Genomic DNA, 19,911 nt, shown 5'->3' with positions numbered 1-19,911 from the left:
TGGGTTGAGCGAGCGGAGCTTAATTGGACAGTATTAGTAAATTGCAGACAAAGATTTTGGATTGCTAGGTTGCTGCGGTAGGTGCCCAACATCATATTCTATCATAGGGCCCAAAATTGCTAGCGGCGCCCCTGCGGACAGCAAACCAAATATGGGCAAACAAACATATGAAAAAGCTATTGCGAATAGCTATTACCTGCAGGAAATGGACATGATCATATGTGTGTGAAATCTGCTTAATCTCTTCAGATCACCAATCTCTTGCTCCAGTTGCCCTTCAGCTCGACTCACTGCAGCCTTTTCCTGATCTCTGAATCTGATCAGCCTTGTCACCTCAGAGCGGCTTCTCTCAATTGAGCGGATGAGCTCAGTAAAGATCTTCTCACTGCACTCCACTGCAGCCTGTGTAGGACACACGCTGTCAGGACACATATCACAATCAGCTCTTACCACTGCCTCACACAGATTGAGACCCACAAGTAGCTATAGTGCGACTGAAAATGTCCTCAAACTGCTTAAAACTCACCTTGAGACTGCATTTCTCAGCTCTCGGAGCTGCTTGTGTCTCTCCTGGATTCCCTGCTGATACACTTTCTTTGTGTATCTCCCAAAAGCCTCTGTAGAAAAGAAAAAAAACTGTAAAAGCTCAGAAATATTCAATAAAACCACAGAAATCACAACAATGTGGCATTAGCATTTATTATCACTATTAGCATTAGCATGCCAGTGTCTGTTTCTCTGTCCTCTCGGTTTCAGCTGTTACAGTGTCATGAATTTTATGTTCGACAATCAAACATGGATAACAAATGCACTGCTTGTCAGTATGGCAGTACACTTCCAGCTGTTTGTTGTGTTTTGGGCAGATCATCTCTTGGAGTCATCTAGTGCGATCCATCAGATTGTGTCTCCTGTCTTTAAAGTAACTTCAGACACTCCACACAGGACATGACAGCTTTGCATTTTCTTCCAGTACAGACGTCACACCCCACATCTCCAGCATAACTTTGTCAGGATGTTTGTGAGTTTGTCTTCTTCAGTTTCTCCAACATCTTAGCAATCATGACATTCTTACATTAAGCAGATCATTGAGTGAAGGTGTGTGTCTGCACTGAGGACAGCTGTAGATTCGCTTCTGATCCTCCTGATCCCAGCGATCTGTAATACAGCTGAGACAGTGACTGTGTCCACAGGGAATGGTCACTGGATCCTTAAGAACATCCAGACAAACTGGACGGCTGAACTGGTCCTGATAAAAACTGGCTTCTGCCATTTCACTGTAGGCTACATACATCCAAATAGAGACAAACATACAACAGCTTGGCAACACTTACATTTTAGTTTCCTCAGCTGACAAACTAAAGTATTCCCTGTTTCTGTGTTTCAGTGACATGTGCAAAACAGGTGTGTCTGTTAGGACTGACTCAAATAGTTCACACTTTAACACTGTAATATTTGTCCAAGCTACGTAATTGAAATGGTGGTATGTGATAAATGTAACAGTAAATGGGGGGAAAAAATAGGCATTATACAAGTAGCCTACATATGAATGCTATTATAATAAAAAGGCTTCCTCAAACAGCCACCCCAGATGGACAGGCTTTAATAGTGACATTAGACTGTTGATATGGTAAATGCAATAGTTTGAACACTAACATTTGTGAAACACAGTGGTGTAAAACCTAGCCCTTTATATGCGCAGTTATGGGAAAACATATTTGGCAGAAGCTGTCAGATAGCCTGACATTAATCTACAGACAGGCCTAATGAAACAAAAACTTTGCACGGAAAACTCTAAAACCCCTTCAAAAGTACCAGGAATAACTTTTGACTGACATTATTGACTGACAAATCACATAGAAGTACGTTTGGTGTGAATTTGACCTTTCTAGTGTTTCTTTGTTTTGTTTTCTGTACGCAAACTGAATATTAACTTCACAGCGCTAACGTCACAACGTGCTCGTTAATTTAACCTGAACACTACTCATGTTTTTAGTCATTTGAGGGAATGTTTCTGTATTTGTCTACATACTTTAAATTATTAAATTAACTAAATTCCTAAATCTAAATTGTGGAAAGCTTAATTAGTAATTCTGCTGCTATAGCGTAGCCTACGCTTTCAGAGAGCCTGGAATTTGGATTTTTCTCACCTCGTAACGTTACTTGGAAATAACCCCTGCATCCCAATGGGCATAATATCCACCCTATCCGAACAAAATAGTATTGAATATAGAGAATGGGAACACATTAGAATGGTGAACGCTTGCTGTGTTATGAACTGCCATAACCACTCACCAGCGTGGAAAACATATCTCAAATCACGCGCAATATTTCAGTTTACCAGCTTGGAAATAACAAAAGTAAGTGCCTTCACGTGCTATCGGAAATTTGACAATTCCCACTAATTACTAATGTCACATATGAATGGATAGTATGCACATTGAGAAGCAGGCAACGTCTGAAACTGGATACTTGGATATTCGACCTGTGAACTCGGGAAGTTTGCTTCCAATTAGCATAACCGTTAAAACAAACTGTAACATTAGACATTAAGTAACAATACCTCCGTTGTTGATTTTCGTCGGCTATTTTCAACAATGATTTTATGATGTTTTATTCTGTTTTGCCATAACTGACACACACACACACACACACACACACACACACACACAAAAACGATATGCTCTCGTTGTGTCGTGGCGACATCGTGTGGTCAACATGTGAACGTGACGTCTGATCGCCTGGAACTCACTGAGGTGAGGTCTGAAGTGGGACATTTAATTTGGGATAGTCCCACGTCCAATCTCGTCTGGAAAATATCTCAAATCAAATATTCAGCTCCAACGCGCGTTTTGTCCTTTATGACATCTAATCATTACTGTGGAAAAGGCATTGGTTATGAATATTAATTAGGATCTGCGACGCCCAGTTTTCCAAATTCGTGACGCAAAGACGCTGTAGCACGTGAAAATGCTAACCGGAAGTGAGTGGAAACAACAATGTCTAGCCGATAAACGTTGTTAAAATAAAGATATCACATAGTCTTTCGACAGTATGTGTGTGTACAATATTCAAAAATAAATGCAGTTAATTGTGACCACTTGCAACAATGACATTCTTTAAAAACTAATGAGCGCGTAAATTAGCCAGGCAGCGGTCAGTTAGCAGCAGAGAACACATTGTACATCTGTACATTTAATGTTGCTTTCCAACACGAGTCGTTAAATGGAAACACTTATAGACTGATGAGGCTGTAATCTGAATCCGACACATCTGTTGCAATCGAGGTGCAGACCGTTATAGAGTAAGCTAAACGGGTAAATATCCAAGGTTTATTACTGTTTAGACAAATGCAACCAATTTCTGTCTGAGATGTAAACAACTGCAAGCGTGGTTTCAGGTCCGTAATACCGTTCCTACTGATCTTAACATTTCTAATATAGGATCAGTTATTCCAACAAAATTGTGTTGTGTAAAATATTAGAGAGCTTTCATGACGGGTATCTAAATATGGTTTTCGATGCATATACACGTATTCGTTTATATTTCCATTTGTGGCAATTTTACTACAATTATATCTAAAACCCCATTCGATATAATGATTTTTAGGTTGATATGATAATTGAGGATTCTCGAGATTTTATTAATTTCTGTACCATCCCTTATCTTTGCAGTCAAGCTCTTGTTTAGATTCCATTTCTGACCAAAACATTGTTAGTAAAACAAATCTTGAGAATGGTGGATTATGTGATTTCTATGTGCTTGTCTATAGGTGAATGAGCGAGGCTGACTTCTTCATCTCTGCTGATATGGCAGAGATAAACCGCATCCATTATGAGCTAGAATATACAGAGGGCATCAGTCAACAGATGCGGATCCCAGAGAGGCTAAAGATTTCCTCCAGCTCATCAGAGCAACCGCCTGGTCCCCTTCTGGACGCATTCCAAAGTACTATGATGCATGTGCCAGAGAGGATTGTAATTGCAGGTATTAACAAAGTCATGGTGTGGTTTTTAAGTAAATGAAATCTAAAGCAAAGTTCAAGAAAGCTGCAGCCAACTAATGCCCATTTTTAAATGATCAAGGAGATAGCAATGACGCTCGCTTTGAGAGACCCAGAGATCTGGATTTGATCCAGTCCACGCCACTGGAGACGGTTGAACTGAAGACCCCACCTCGGGTTCTTACCCTCAATGATCAATCTCTGGACTTCCTCGAGCCAGAGCCAGCAGGCAACTCCACTGCCCAGCCAAGAGATGAGGTAACAACAAATGAATCAAGAAAGTGAAAAACTTAATCCTGTCATCCTGACTTCTGAAGTTGAGAGCTTTTGTTCCTCTCTTCACAGATGCAATCTCACTTTAGGTCAAGACGGGAGCGCTGTAGGAGCGATAACTCAATGCATCGCAATGGACAGATAAACAAACATGATTTGTGAGTAAAAATACACTCTCACTGGCAGCACTGGTACTGTGGAACTACAGTATGTGCATAATTATTAGGAAAGTTGATATTCTGATCATATATTTTTTGCAAACACATTTTAATTCTTAACCCTGTAAATATGAAATTATAGTCAATTATTTTTTAAATGAAAGTTTATTGAATTAATATATATATATATGTGTGTGTGTGTGTGTTTTGTTCAGATTCATGTCTGATGTAACAAATATGGTTCATTTAGTATGATTTAGTGAGAATATGGAGCTCATACTCCAGGAGGAAAAAAACACCAACTGAGCAAATATATGCAATTTGGTTGTTGATATATGGCCAAAAACTAAGAAGAAATTCTGATTGCTTATAATGTAGTGATATTTTATTACTGTATAGCAGAATACTTGCGTAAAATACATAAAAAATATCAGTTGTCACTATATCTCCCAATAACGGGGGAGGGCAAAACACATAATGCAGTGCGATGCAATGATGATTGACAGATGAACAAATAAACATTCCTAAAAAGTTAAATGAAGTGTCCATTTTTGCCTTGACAAGTTTGTTTTCACAAGTTTTGTGATATATATATATATATATATATATATATATATATATATATATATATATATATATATATATATATATATATATATATATATATACACACACACATATATTTCAATTAATATGAGAGCATAAACCCTGTAAGCATAATAATAAAATATAAATAAATGTCAGTGTGCCAATAAAATAGTAGGATTTGTTTTTCCAAATCAACTGCACTATGACTTCTAGTTTGTGGATTTCTGTTTGGAAATGTTTAGACACATTTAGACATTGTGTGTGTGCATGTTTTTTTTATCAGATAGTGAGTCAAGCCACACTTGTGTTTGCTGTACGCAGATTGGTAAACATTACATTCATGTGATTTACAATCACGTCTCTTTCTGTTAGTGCAAGCCCGTCTCCATCCCGTGCTCCTGTCCGTACTTGTCCCCCTCTCATCAGCCCTGAGGACAGTCAGAACTTAAATAGTGCCACTGGTGTCCTTGCCTACATCAAGAGCACGACTCGCAGGGCTTACCAACAGGTCCTGGAGGTGTTGGATGACAGCCACCGCAGGTAGGCTCTTCTCAAATGATGCATCTCTTTTAATTATGCATATGTAAATTATAAATGTGTGTGTAAATAGTAGAACAAAGACAAAAACAGGCTTATTAAATGTGCAGTATGCACCTTTAAGATATTTTATTGCATCATTATTTAAAAAATTTTAAGAAGGAAAAAAAAACTTCTAATCAAATGTTGTTTTTCTTTTTCGTGAAGTCGGACAGCTCTTGTGACTTTTGATCCTAGTCTGGAGAACACTACTGATGATGTTGTCTTAACAGACGCTGCATCACTGCGACGACAGGTAATGTCCAACTCCTCTGCTTGTAACTCTTGTGTCCAATAAAAATGTCCATAAGCCAGACATGTGAATTTTCCATATTTTGCTTGTGTAAATTGCTGCATTTTTCCCCCCAAATACATTCAAAGTTGGTATAAAACGGAAGTTGCAATAGTCTTTTCTTCCCTGTTGTGACATATACAAGTATTTGAACAAGTATTTGATACACTGACGATGTAGCGTGTAGCGGTCTGTAATTTTTATCATAGGTACTCTTCAACTGTGAGGGACGGAATCTAAAACAAAAATCACATTGTATGATTTTTAAGTAATTATTTTGCATTTTATTGCATGACATAAGTATTTGATACATCAGAAAAGCAGAATGTAATATTTGGTACAGAAACCTTTGTTTACAATTACAGAGATCATACGTTTCCTGTAGTTCTTGACCAGGTTTGCACACACTGCAGCAGGGATTTTGGCCCACTCCTCTATACAGACCTTCTCCGGATCCTTCAGGTTTCGGGGCTGTCGCTGGGCAATACGGACTTTCAGCTCCCTCCAAAGATTTTCTATTGGTTTCAGGACTGGAGACTGGCTAGGCCACTCCAGGACCTTGAGATGCTTCTTACGGAGCCACTCCTTAGTTGCCCTGGCTGTGTGTTTCGGGTCGTTGTCATGCTGGAAAATGACCCATCTTCAATGCTCTTACTGAGGGAAGGAGGTTGTTGGCCAAGATCTCGCGATACATGGCCCCATACATCCTCCTCTAAATATGGTGCAGTCGTCCTGTCCCCTTTGCAGAAAAGCATCCCCAAAGAATGATATTTCCACCTCCATGCTTCACGTTTGGGATGGTTTTCTTGGGGTTGTACTCATCCTTCTTCTTCCTCCAAACACGGCTATTTAGATCTCTTTTTGTCTCATCAGACCACATGACCTTCTCCCCTTCCCCCTCTGGATCATCCAGATTGTCATTGACAAACTTCAGACAGGCCTTGAAATGCGCCCATCCCAGCCTTGTGCAGGTCTACAATTTTATCCCTGATATCCTTACACAGCTCTCTGGTCTTGGCCATTGTGGAGAGGTTGGAGTCTGTTTGATTGAGTGTGTGGACAGGTGTCTTTTATATAGGTAACGAGTTCAAACAGGTGCAGTTAATTAGGGTTGGGTACCGAAATCCGGTTCCAATATGGCACCGGTACTTATATAACCGGTATGTACCGGACCGAATCAGAACGCAGATTTCGGTTCCTCATTTCGGTGCCAAAATTCAAACGTGCTTTCGCGCTTTGGCTGAGCCAGAGACAGACGCTCAGCGCTGGTCACATCACAACTCATGACAACTATTCAGTGTTTTCAACGACATCATGTTTATTTCAGGTTTCAGACATTTAAATGTTCATAAGTACAAGCAAAAAACACACACTGATGTCTATGAAAGCGGCAATGACAATCCTTTCAGACGGTTATAATTTGACTAACGTTACGTGTTTTATTCACATCAGATAAATGCACATTATATAGTTTACTCTATTCTTCTTCCAGTTCACTGGTCACTTACTTTCATGTATTTCGTGAGACGAGAATGATCTCAAGTGTTGTAAATCCGACAGATCCAATTCTGAGGCGCAAACTAACATGGCGCCGCCCATTGCGCTTTATAGATCAACTAACACACATTCACTCACACATTTGAACATCAGATAGTTCGTGACACAGTTAAGAAGTTTGTGAATATTTTGAATAAAAAGAAAAAACGAAATAAACCCGATACAGCTGAGCTGTCAGCGCTATTGCGGCTGCTGTGTGTCATGTGAGAAACATGACGCGTCACCATGGAAACTTTAAGGCGATGCGTTCAAAAATATTTAGCCAGAGAATATGATCATATTTCAAAATAAAGCTGAAGCTCGAAGCTGGTTTGTAGCAGAGCAAGAATACAGACGACTGCTGTTATTACTGTAACTGTTTAGAGTTATATTAGGCTTGTTGTAGTTGGGTGGCTTAGGTTTTACTGTGAATTTGTAAATATGTCAATTATAATTTGTAAATAAGTAAATTGTGTTTTGTATTTATTTATATTCATACATTTAAGTATACATTAAACTTTTAATAAATGGTTCAATTTAAATAATAAATAAATAAATAAAAAGCCATTTAATGTCATCCACCTCGTTTTGTGGCCTTTTTAAAAAAAAAAAAGTATCGGTTCAGGCACCGTTTAGGCACCGGAACCGTTTTAAAAGTATCGGTTTGGCACCGGAATCGAAAAAAACCCAAACGATACCCAACCCTACAGTTAATACAGCTAATGAGTGGAGAACAGGAGGGCTTCTTAAAGAAAAACTAACAGGTCTGTGAAAGCTGGAATTGTTACTGGTTGGTAGGTGATCAAATACTTATGTCATGCAATAAAATGCAAATTAATTATTTAAAAATCATACAATGTGATTTTCTGGATTTTTAACCTATGATAAAAATTACAGACCTCTACATGCTTTGTAAGAGGGCAAACCTGCAAAATCGTCAGTGTATTAAATACTTGTTCTCCCCACTGTATCTATGGAAGCTTGTTTCCGCCACTGAATTAAAAAAATTAAAAATTAAAATGTTATTGCAACTTTTTAATCTCAGAATTGTGAGATATAAACTTGCAATTCTTACTTATACTGTATTGCCAAAAGTATTGGGACACCCCTCCAAATCACTGAAGTCAGGTGTTCCAATACCTTCCATGGCCACAGGTGTATAAAGCACCTAGGCATGCAGACTGCTTCTACAAACATTTGTGAAAGAATGTGTCACTCTCAGGAGCTCAGTGAATTCAAGCGTGGTACCGTGATTGGTTGCCACCTGTACAATAAGTCCATTCGTGAAATTTCCTCACTACTAAATATTCCATTGTCAACTGTTAGTGGTATTATAACAAAGTGGAAACAATTGGGAACAACAGTAACTCAGCTACAGAGTGGTAAGTCACGTAAAATCACAGAGCGGGGTCAGCGCATGCTGAGTCGCACAGTGCGCAGAAGTCGGCAACTTTCTGCAGTCAATAGCTACAGATCTCCAAACTTTGTGTGGCCTTCAGATTAGCTCAAGAACAGTGCGTAGAGAGCTTCATGGAATGGGTTTCCATGGCCGAGCAGCTGCATCCAAGCCTTGCATAACCAAGTGCAATGCAAAGCGTTGGATGCAGTGGTGTAAAGCACGCCACTAGTGAATCACAATTCTCTGTCTGGCAATCCGATGGACGAGTCTGGGTTTGACAGTGGCCAGGAGAACGGTACTTGCCTGACTGCATTGTAGTACCACGTGTAAAGTTTGGTGGAGGGAAGATTATTCTGTGGGGTTGTTTTTCTGGGGTTGGGCATGGCCCCTTAGTTCCAGTGAAAGAAACTCTTAATGCTTCTTCACACCAAGACATTTTGGACAATTTTATGCTCCCAACTTTATGGGAACAGTTTGGGGATTGCCCCTTTCTGTTCCAACATGACTGCGCACCAGTGCACAAAGCAAGGTCATTAAAGACATGGATGAACGAGTTTGGTGTGGAGGAATTTGACTGGCCTGAGTCCTGACCTCAACCCGATAGAACACCTATGGAATGAATTAGAGCGGAGACTGTGAGCCAGGCCTTCTCGTCCAACATCAGTGACTTCATAAATGCGCTTCTTGAAGAATAGTGAAAAATTCCAATAAACGCCTAAACCTTGTGGAAAGGCTTCCCAGAAGAGTTGAAGCTGTTATAGCTGCAAAGGGTGGGCCAACTCCATATTAAGCCCTACGGATTAAGAATGGGATGACATTAAAGGATTAGTTCATTTCAAAATGAAAATTTCCTGATAACTTACTCACCCCATCTCATCCAAGATGTCATGTCTTTCTTTCTTCGGTCGAAAAGAAATTAAGTTTTTTGAGGAAAACATACCAGGATTTTTCTCCACATAATGGTTTTCAATGACAACCAACGGGTTAAAGGTCCAAATCAATGCAGTTTCAAAGGGCTTGAGAGGGCTCTGCACGATCCCAGCCAAGGAATAGGGTCTTGGCCATGCCTGTCCAGTGGTCATGCCTTAACTGCAATTTCTAGTATTGCATTAGTATTGCATCCTTCTCATGGGCATTTAATAATAGTAGAATTTTATTTTTGAGTTAAATCTCTTTCTTGGCTCATTTTATCTGTTAAAGAAAACGTGCCTAATAATTATGCACACCTGAAAATAAGGCGTTTTTCATTTCCAGCCTTCGTGAACATTTATATATCACTTATAAATGATTAAATACAAAATGAATAGTAGTTATTAAGATTAATTTGGTTTGGAACTGGTTAAATGTGCCTGAAAAAAAATTATGATCAGATAATCAACTTGTGTGTGTGTGTGTGTGTGTGTGTGTGTGTATATAATCTCGCAATTCTGAGAAAAGAAGTCCGCAATTCTGACTTTGTTTATATCTCACAATTGTGAGGAAAAAAAAGTCAGAATTGTGAGATATGAGAAGTCGCAATTATCTTTTAAATTGTTTCATTCCGTGGCAGAAACAAGCTTCCATATATATCTGAGTGAAGCGGCTTCTGGAACAAGAAAAAATGTAAGGCTGGACTTGACTTGTCCATCAGGAATTGATTAAACTGATTGGATGATTGTGTTTTGATATTGCTGTGATGTCATGTGAGTGACAGGTTGTCCTGTCCTCTGACCAGTAAACACCTCATCAAACGCAACACATGCAACCATCTTCCCAAATGTATAATTGTAATTGTTTATGAATTTGCTGTCAACAAAAGAAGAGCTTTAAGGTCTCCCTGCGTTGTATCCATCAAAATAACAGCTATATGGTTTAATGTTTAAAAGCAAAACATGAAGACAGACAAATTAGTATTGTAGTTTTTTTACAGTACAAGTTTTTTATTTTACAGTACAACAGTCTTATTATTGTAATTTTCCTTCTCAGTTTTCATCCTTAGCTGATCACATGCATGATTAATCATGTGTTTGATTTGCTGAACAGATCATCAAGCTGAATCGAAGACTGCAGCTGCTGGAGCACGAGAATAAAGAGCGAGCCAAGCGGGAAATGGTCATGTACTCCCTCACTGTTGCGTTCTGGCTGGTCAACTCCTGGATCTGGCTCCGCCGCTAGACACCCCTCTTTTCCACTCATTCTTAGATTGTCTAACAAAATAAAAGACCATTCATTCACAATGTATATTAGGTATTTTCTCATTCACAGACTTTTCTGTTAGTAAAGGGTCCAAATAAAAATATAACACTTGCACTACTTTCAATAACAGGTCTAATTGTGCTAAAAGAAATGTGTAATTATTTTTAAGTTATTGTTTTTGCATTTCCGATTGTATACTGTTTTTGTAACTGTTCTGTATGAGTAGTTTGATGGTCCAGTGCAACGTGATGTAAAGATGTAAATGTTTGTAATATTTCATTAGACATTCAATTTTTGTGAATGCATGAAAGTTTTCAGTTAAAATTGAGCCATTATTTATGCAAGAACATATTTAAAGTTGTGGGATCACCAAAAAATTAAAGTGTAAAATGCATAAACTGTATTGCGTTTACTTTTTTTAGCATCTCACGCCATGAGTTTGAAGTGTTTAAATCAAGGCAACAGCACAAGGATCATTCATTTTCAGCAGAAAGTTATATATATTGTTTTGAATATATTTTGTTGTTTGAAGTCTTTTAAAGTGTCTTGATTTTGCAATAATGCCACAAGTTACCACTAAAAGACAAGACTTGATTGTAATATTTATTTCAATAATCAGTAGAATTATTCAACAGAATAAGAAATTAATTAAAACAAAAAGTAAATAAAACCAACAAAAAAATTAGCAATAAGCAGATGTGAACATGAGTGGGGTGATCACACACCTGTGAACCACACACCACGAGCGTGTATGTGATCATGTTCATTCTACATTGCATCTGTGTTCTAGTATCAGGCCTTCATTTATGTATGGCAATTTTCAAATGAAAAATAAAAACTACATTTTTATGTTTTTTTCCCCTCATTCATTTTCAATGTGGGGTCATATTGACCCCAAACACCATGGGTGTGACTTTTTGTCTTTTCTTTTTGGATACCTTTACAACAACCAAATCAAGCCCAGTGTGTAAGTAGAAAAATGTAGAAAATTTTATGCAACTGAGATGAAAGAACTTTTTTTTTTTTTTTTACTTAGGAAAGGTCGACTGGGGTCATATTGACCCCAAACACCATAAGGAGGTTAATTATATTATTATGTGTCATGTTGCATTCATATTCGGATTGGATGCTGAAGCCGTAGAGGGCGCTCTGTCGTGCCGAACACACACTGTTTCTATTCCTGACCTGGAAGAAAAACGGAGAGTGTCAATTTTGCCCTGCTTGGCACAGCAGTGGACGTGGAACAGACAGTCAGTGTATTTCTTGCTGTCAGTGATGGATCCGTTACTGTGAGAAAGCAGACATTTGTACTAAGACTGCGGCGGAATATACTAGAAACCAATGAAGGAAGCTTTCGCTCGACCTTGGACTTCGGCGGTGAAGGAAATAAGTAACTTTTGATTAGCGTTTTGAACGCTTGTGTTCTAATTGTGTTCAATTTAGCGCGCAAATGCTCACCAAAGAGGAGCACGTCTAGTATAGCTGTTGTCCTGTTCTCATATTCACTGGCTTCGCTCGCTCGCACGTCTGTTATTGCGATGGCTCCGATGGGCATCAGGCTGTCGCCGCTCGGCATAGCTGTGTTCTGCATACTGGGTGTCGGAGTGATCTATCACCTATACGCGGGGGTTTTATCCAGCAGATTCGCCTCGTTCAGGCAGAAGTCGACTGTTGATCTGAGAGACCTGCTCGCGCTGTCCATGGAGGCTGCAGTGCAGGGCGGACGGGAGGTGAAGAGGATCCGGGAGGACAACACGCTGGAGGAGAAGTCGAAGGGCAACACAAAAGAAGGTGTCAGTGAAAAGCTCACGCTGGGTGACCTGAACTCCCACCGAAAGATGTTCTACCTGGTCAAGAACACCTACCCTTATATACAGGTACAGGTGATCTGTGCTCGAGGATGGACTGTAACGTTACTTTACAAAAATATAGCAGAGAATAGACCGGGCACACGCCTGTTACTTATGTGACTTGCTTGACATTAAAAAGAGTTATTAAACGCAATAACTTGCGAAAACCAACTCCTTGCAGTCTCGCGCTGTCTGCTGTCTGACACACACCGAAACGTGCGCACAAGCCGCCTCTCTGAAAGCCTGTGATCCCTTCAGTTCTGTTTCGTGCCTTGTTACACACTCGAACTGTCAAATACACACACATTTATGTCAAAAAATGCTGTTGATGAGTATTCATGTAAACACAGTCAGTTATGCTTTAAGTTAACGATATCAGTTGGGGAAAGAAACCGAATGCTTGTCAATAGGATCCGTGCACTAGTTCTTAAAGTGACAGCCTGCTAATCAGTAAACCTCCTAATACAGAAAAAAACCTGCTCATACAGTAAGCCTGCCAATACAGTAAACCTGCCGCTGTCTGTCAAACAACAAAAGAAAAAGAGAAAATCACTCCGTGCTCTTGGCTGAATAACCTTTGTAGGTTTTTTAAGTATCGGTGTATATTTCATTCATGTGAAGACTAGGCAAGGCAAGGCAAGTTTATTTGTATAGCACATTTCATACACAGTGGCAATTCAAAGTGCTTTACACAGAAATTAAATAAAAATATTACAGTTATAATAGGAATTAAAAGAAATAAAAAATAAAGAAAATATTGAAAGATAAAAATAAAGAGTATAATTAAAAATAAAAATAAAAACAGGGTTAAATTTAAGCATATAAATTAAAATGCAAGCAGTTTGGACAAAGCACGCACAGTGGCACAGTGCTCATTCAGTAAATGCACAGCTGAACAGATGTGACTACTGTTTTTAGTTCTTATTTTTAATAACAAAGATAAATAAAAATAAGGTGTGTTTGTTTACCTGGATGTTCTTGATGTTAAAGGGTTAGTTCACCCAAAAATGAAAATTCTGTCATTAATTACTCACCCTCATGTCTTCGGACACTCATCAGACCTCCGTTCATATTCGGAACACAAATGAAGATATTTTAGTTGAAAGCTGATGGCTGAGAAAGGCTTCAGATAGGCCTCCATTGGCAACAATAGTTTTTGTGCGAAAAAAAAAAATCAAAATAACACCTTTATCCAACTTGTTCTCGACTTCCGTGTGTGCCTTCACGACGCATGCGCGAGAATATGACGTAGCGCCGACAAAACTATTGTCGTCGCATCGTAAAATTATTGTAGAGCCACTGTTGTGAGATGGACTTTGTAACGACGTTTTAAGTGCCTTTCATGGATCTTGGAAGTGTCAATGTACTGAATGCCAATGGAGGCCTATCTGAAGCCTTTCTCAGCCATCAGCTTTCAACTAAAATATCTTCATATGTGTTCCGAATATGAACGGAGGTCTTACGGGTGTCCAACGACATGAGGGTGAGTAATTAATGACAGAATTTTAATTTTTGGGTGAACTAACCCTTTAAGTTTTAGGTTAATACAACTATATATATTACCAAGTCAAGCAAAGAGTTTTTGGTATTTAAATACTGGCACTTTACAACACTTCAGCTTATGATTCTTATTTAGTGGGGGTCATTTTTTAGGATTCTTTACCTAACTGAAGTCTCTGAGATCCTGACACCTTGCACTTCTGGAGACTCCAGGTAGGTTGCAGCTCTGGAAAATGGTGGCGCTGGAGACTAAAGGGTTCCTGATGGTTTCACCCTTAATTCTTCACCTTAATTCTTAATTCTTTTGCGGTTAACAGGTGTCTTTTCTCCGCCACATGTTTTTGTCTGACCCTGCTGACCCAACGAGCATTTCACTGTCCAATGGTCATGCCTTAACTGCAATGTCTAGTATTGCATTAGTATTGCATCCTTCTCATGGGCATTTAATACTTTTTGACTTTTCAGTCTGAGTTAAATCTCTTTTTTGGCTCAATTTATCTGTAAAAGAAAACATGCCTAATAATTCTGCACACCTGAATATAAGGTGATTTTCATTTCCAGCCTTCATGAACAATTATATATCACTTATACATTATTAAATACTAAATCAATAGTAGTTATTAGGATTACTGTGGTTTGGAATTGGTCAAATGTGCCTGGAAAAAAAATATGATCAGAAAATCAACGTGCCTAATAATTCTGCACTCCCTGTATATAGAAAGTACTTTTTTACGGTTGTGAAGTAAGTTTCAAACCAAATGTAGTACCTGCTATACAGTATGCGATTTCAGATGCAACATAACTGCTTTTCCCATAGTACTTTTTCAAAAGTCTTTGTTAAAGAGTTATAAGCCACCAGCTACGAGGTAAATCACAACATTAAAAACTTTTATATGAAGCAAAAAAATTACTTGAAAATCAGATAAGTCAAAGGTACCAGAGGGAAAGGACTACCCTGACTATGGAAAATTTTTGGTATGGGTAAAAGATCCGACAGAATATTGTAAATGTGACGGAAATGTTCTGACTGTAGAGCCCTGAACTATTACTTTTTCAGTGTTTACCACGAAGTTAAGTAACAAAAATCGCTGTGTAAATGTCCTTTAAATTGTGTTTTTTTTTCCCTACGTTTGCAGGTGAACTCAGAAGAACATGTGAACGCAGAGGGCGAGGCCACTTTGTGGACACGTGTCATCCCTGAAGAAATTCTGACCAAGATCCCAGGGGGGAAGGAGGTTCCTGCAGACAAGATCACAGTGTGGATTGATCCACTGGACGCCACTCAGGAATACACAGGTCTGGTGCGACTCTTTATTTATAAATCATATCGCCAAAAGGAGGATTAAAATTATAATCTTGAATCGCCACATTTATTTGTGTAGGTTATCTATGTAGGATTTGTAGTTTTATTGTGTAAGTTCTGCAGTTGTAGTAGGAGGAACAGTTTTATGTTCCTGCGGTGCACAAGTGCTGTACCAGGATGTTAATCCTGTTTGTGCTTTCAACAGAAAATCTCCGGAAGTATGTCACCACCATGGTGTGTGTGGCTGTGGATGGGAATCCTGTTATAGGTGTGATCCACAAACCCTTCACTGGGTACACAGGTGTGTTTATTTGAGCTTTACAGACCTATTCAAAAACAGATTACCAGGTGGCTTTGGATCCAGGAGGCATTCTGGCAATGCTGTGTGACTTTCAGAGGGATGGGCGATTTATAGCTTTCATAGTTCATTTTCTGCACATTTTTGGTAACATGTGTAATGATTAATAAACAAGTAAATTAACGTTATATCAACGTGAGGCTTAATTTTTAGTGTCTGTAATGATAAATACAGTAGTTTATTATTGTCTATAAGGGCAGTAATAGTCATTATTATTACACTTACATTGTCCTGTTCTGACTGTTCTGTTTTAATGGATTCATACTGTGATGCTCAAACGTGCTCTCTCATTCTCAGCATGGGGTTTTGTTGGAGAGGGATCCAATGTGGCACCTCGTGCTTCCTACAACACAAACTCTCCTAAGGTGATCGTCTCGCGCTCTCACTCGGGCAAGGTGAAGAGCTTCGTTCAGGCTGCCTTTGGAAACAATACGGAAATTATACCAGCAGGGGGCGCAGGTACTGCATTCTGGGAGATCGTCTCCTGTTGAAATAAATGTTTTGATAAAAATATTTAGAATAAATATGTTCACTACCATTCAAAAGTTTGGGGTCAGTAAGATTTTAATTGAACATACGCGACAGTAAAGACATTTATAATGCTTAGCAGATTATTTCTATTTCAAATAAATGCTGTTGGTTTTTTTTTACCATTTATATTCATCAAAGAATCCTTAAAAAATGTATTATGGTTTCCACAAAAAATATTAAGCAGTTTTTAACATTGATGATAATAATAAGAAATGTTTCTTAAGCAGAAAATCCTCATATTAAATGATTTCCAAAGGATCATGTGACACTGAAGACTGGAGTAATGATGCTGAAAATTCAGCTTTGACATCATAGGAATAAATTACATTTTTAAATATATATTAAAACAGAAAACAGTTATTTTAAATTGTAATATTTCACAGTATTATTGTTTTTACAGTATTTCTGCTTGAATAAATGCAATCTTGGTGACCATAAGAGACTTTTTTCAAAAACATTAAAAACATCTAACTTTTGAAAGGTAGTGTATTAAAATATAACGTTTTCTTGTACAAATATTAATATCAACAATTAAGTACCATAATTAATTGTTGCTATTCATATTCATACACAAACTAATACCTTAATATATATTTTTATATAATTGTTGTTGAATGAAAAATTGTATTTAAAGTGATAATTCACCCAAAAATGAAAATTCTGTCATTAATTATTCACCCTCATGTCGTTTCAAACCCGTAAGACCTGTTTCTATGAAACACAAATGAAGATATTTTTGATGAAATCTGAGCAATTTCTGTCCCTTCATTGACAGCTATGCATGAACCTCATTGGTTCTTGCTGAAGGTCAAACGTGCCGTGTAACACGAGAATGCACCTCATTGGTTCTCGCATGTCAAGCGAACGTGCTTGAGCTTCCGTTTACATGAAAGATGTGTGCGTTGATGAATATTTATGTGAATAAAAGCCTAAATTAAATCTGAAAATTTGGACTAAACTGCTTGATTCATTTGGATTAGTTTTACAATCTCTTTATGAACTTTTTGAAGCGTCAAAGTCGTAGTTGAGTAGACTGTCAATGGAGGGATAGAAATTGCTCCGATTTCATTAAAAATGAATTTGTGTTCCTAAGATGAATGAAAGTCTTACGGGTCTGGAACAACAGGATGGTGAGTAAATGATGAGAAATCATCCATTTAAATGTACGTGATCGAATCGAAGTTTCCTCCTTTACTCGCCTTCATGTTTCTACTTTTTCTATTTCTTTCTACTTTTTTTCTTATTGAGTACAAAATAGTTTTCAATGACTGTGGCCGAAGAAAATACATCTGTAATTTGCTTCAGAAACCTTTGTGTTTCCCCCCAACAGGATATAAGGTACTGGCTCTTCTAGACTCCACTGATGATGAACAAGAGATGGCCGATGTGTACGTCCATGTGACGTACATCAAAAAGTGGGATATCTGTGCGGGCGATGCCATCTTGAAGTCTCTTGGTGGTCAAATGACAACTCTGAAAGGAGAGCAGATTGATTACTCGGGGTCAGAAGGAAACACGGGCGGCCTGCTGGCCAGCATCAAAACTGACCATAAGGCATTGGTGAAAAGACTCCCTCCTTGGGAATAGAACAAACAATAGTAAATCACCGCCAGGTCCTGTCCCTAACACTCCCATTTCCTTCAGTTCCACACAGGTGTGTAGAAATATGAGGAAATAAGATTGCGGCACCGGTATCTCAATTAAATGTGTAAAGAATCCCCAAACAAGTTTGAGAAGTGTTACAGGTTTTATACCAAGGAAGCGTTTACTGTGGCTTGTATGGATCATTAGAGTGACACATTTAAAGAAGTGTAAATGAAGTAAAAGTGCTGGGGTCATTGAGGTCACTTTTATTTCAATAATTAATCTCCAAGGTGAACCGGTTAAATTTTTTGTTTTTTGAGGATGTTGTTTCCAAACTAGTCTGATAAAACCAGGTTTGAACGGTTTTGGGTAAAGATTTAACTGTGAATCCAGAGAAGACTTGAATATGACGTCCTTATGCGTAGCACTACTTCGCATATTTGACTACATTCTTCCCCATGATGCCGTGTTTTTTTCGGTTCTCTGTCAGATCTCAATTTGTACAGTTTATACACTGATACCTGAATTGCTGTGTGATTAGACTTCAGACGTTTAAGCACCATTTGTAAATAAAAATCTATAATATAGTATGTTAAGACTGAAGTCTTATTTCGTTTCCAAGGAAAGTTGGAAGTTAAAAAGGAGTAGAAACTCAGCAGTCATCATTCAGATGTTGATTTATCGTAGGGTTTTTCACTGTGATTGACAATTTAAAAAAAACATATTTTTGTATGAGTATTCATACCCTTTCCATTGTTTGTTGAGTTCCTTAGGATAGTCATGTACTGTTTCCCTTCTGACAAAAACATTGTGTGCATGAAAAAAAGAATAATGGGGAGAAAATTAATTTGCATGCGCCCTTTTACAGATCTTGTCTGAGATTTGAGGCATGTTTTTTGGCATCACATTGATTGACATCATTCTGCGTTTAATAAATAAAATATATGGGTTTTATGAAGAGTGAACCTTCATTTTTATGTGGTGAAATACAGTTGTGAATTATGTCCAAAACACTTTGGTGGAGGGAATGTACAACGGTGGGGTTCTATATAGAACCCTAGGGTTCTTGACTCAAATTTAAAGAACATTTAAAGGAACACTCCACTTTCTTTGAAAACAGGCTCATTTTCCAACTCCCCTAGAGTTAAACAGTTGTTTTACCATTTTCGAATCCATTCAGCCGATCTCTGTGTCTGGCGGTAGCACTTTTAGCATAGCTTAGCATAGGTCATTGAATCTGATTAGACTGTTAGCATCTCACTCAAAAATGACCAAAGAGTTTCGATAGTTTTTCTATTTAAAACTTGACTCTTCTGTAGTTACATCGTGTATTAAGACCGACAGAAAATAAAAAGTTGCGATTTCTAGGCCAATATGGCTTGGAACTATACTCTCATTCCTGCGTAATAATCAAGGAACTTTGCTGCCGTACCATGGGTGCAGCAGGCGCAATGATATTACGCAGCACCTGAAAAGTCCCCACTACACTCCCTGTGCAAGCAGATTGTCACGTTGGTTATGTTGATGGAAGTTAGCCTATTTTCAGGCGCTGCGTAATATTGCGCCTGCTGCACAAATGGTACGGCAGCAAAGTTCCTTGATTATTACGCAGGAATGAGAGTATAGTTCCTAGCCATACCAGCCTAGAAAATCAAATCGCAACTTTGTACACAATGTAACTACAGAAGAGTCAAGTTTTAAATATGAAAAATATCGAAACTCTTTGGTCATTTTTTTGAGCGAGATGCTAACGGTCTAATCAGATTCAATGATCTATGCTAAGCTATG

The 19,911-nt window shown here is 38.3% G+C and overlaps 2 protein-coding genes across 5 annotated transcripts; both read left to right on the top strand.

Moving 5' to 3' along the window:
- Positions 1 to 2,740: 2,740 nt before the first annotated feature.
- mffb (mitochondrial fission factor b) lies at positions 2,741 to 11,851 on the top strand. Of its 4 annotated transcripts, none has more exons than XM_079819921.1 (7): positions 2,741 to 2,980; positions 3,770 to 3,984; positions 4,083 to 4,258; positions 4,346 to 4,431; positions 5,392 to 5,559; positions 5,764 to 5,851; positions 10,845 to 11,391. In XM_079819921.1, exons 2-7 carry the CDS (start codon positions 3,774 to 3,776, stop codon positions 10,974 to 10,976), a joined length of 861 nt encoding a protein of 286 aa, XP_079676047.1. In that variant the 5' UTR covers positions 2,741 to 2,980; positions 3,770 to 3,773; the 3' UTR covers positions 10,977 to 11,391. The 4 variants fall into 4 exon arrangements, with proteins under 4 accessions (XP_079676047.1, XP_079676045.1, XP_079676046.1 ...); XM_079819919.1 differs by having other exon boundaries at positions 2,955 to 3,314; positions 10,845 to 11,851; XM_079819920.1 differs by having other exon boundaries at positions 2,955 to 3,397; positions 10,845 to 11,647.
- A 351-nt stretch (positions 11,852 to 12,202) lies between these two features.
- bpnt2 (3'(2'), 5'-bisphosphate nucleotidase 2) lies at positions 12,203 to 18,713 on the top strand. The gene is made up of 5 exons (XM_079818463.1): positions 12,203 to 12,874; positions 15,484 to 15,643; positions 15,856 to 15,951; positions 16,306 to 16,467; positions 17,870 to 18,713. The coding sequence occupies exons 1-5, from the start codon at positions 12,536 to 12,538 to the stop codon at positions 18,124 to 18,126; spliced, it is 1,014 nt and encodes a 337-aa protein (XP_079674589.1). The 5' UTR covers positions 12,203 to 12,535; the 3' UTR covers positions 18,127 to 18,713.
- The last annotated feature ends 1,198 nt before the right edge of the window (positions 18,714 to 19,911 follow it).

Source organism: Gobio gobio (assembly GCF_949357685.1).
Source record: "Gobio gobio genome assembly, chromosome: 6".
Classification (NCBI taxonomy): domain Eukaryota; kingdom Metazoa; phylum Chordata; class Actinopteri; order Cypriniformes; family Gobionidae; genus Gobio; species Gobio gobio.
The sequence above is the reverse complement of the archived record's forward strand: the minus strand, read 5'-3'. Positions and strand labels throughout refer to the sequence as shown.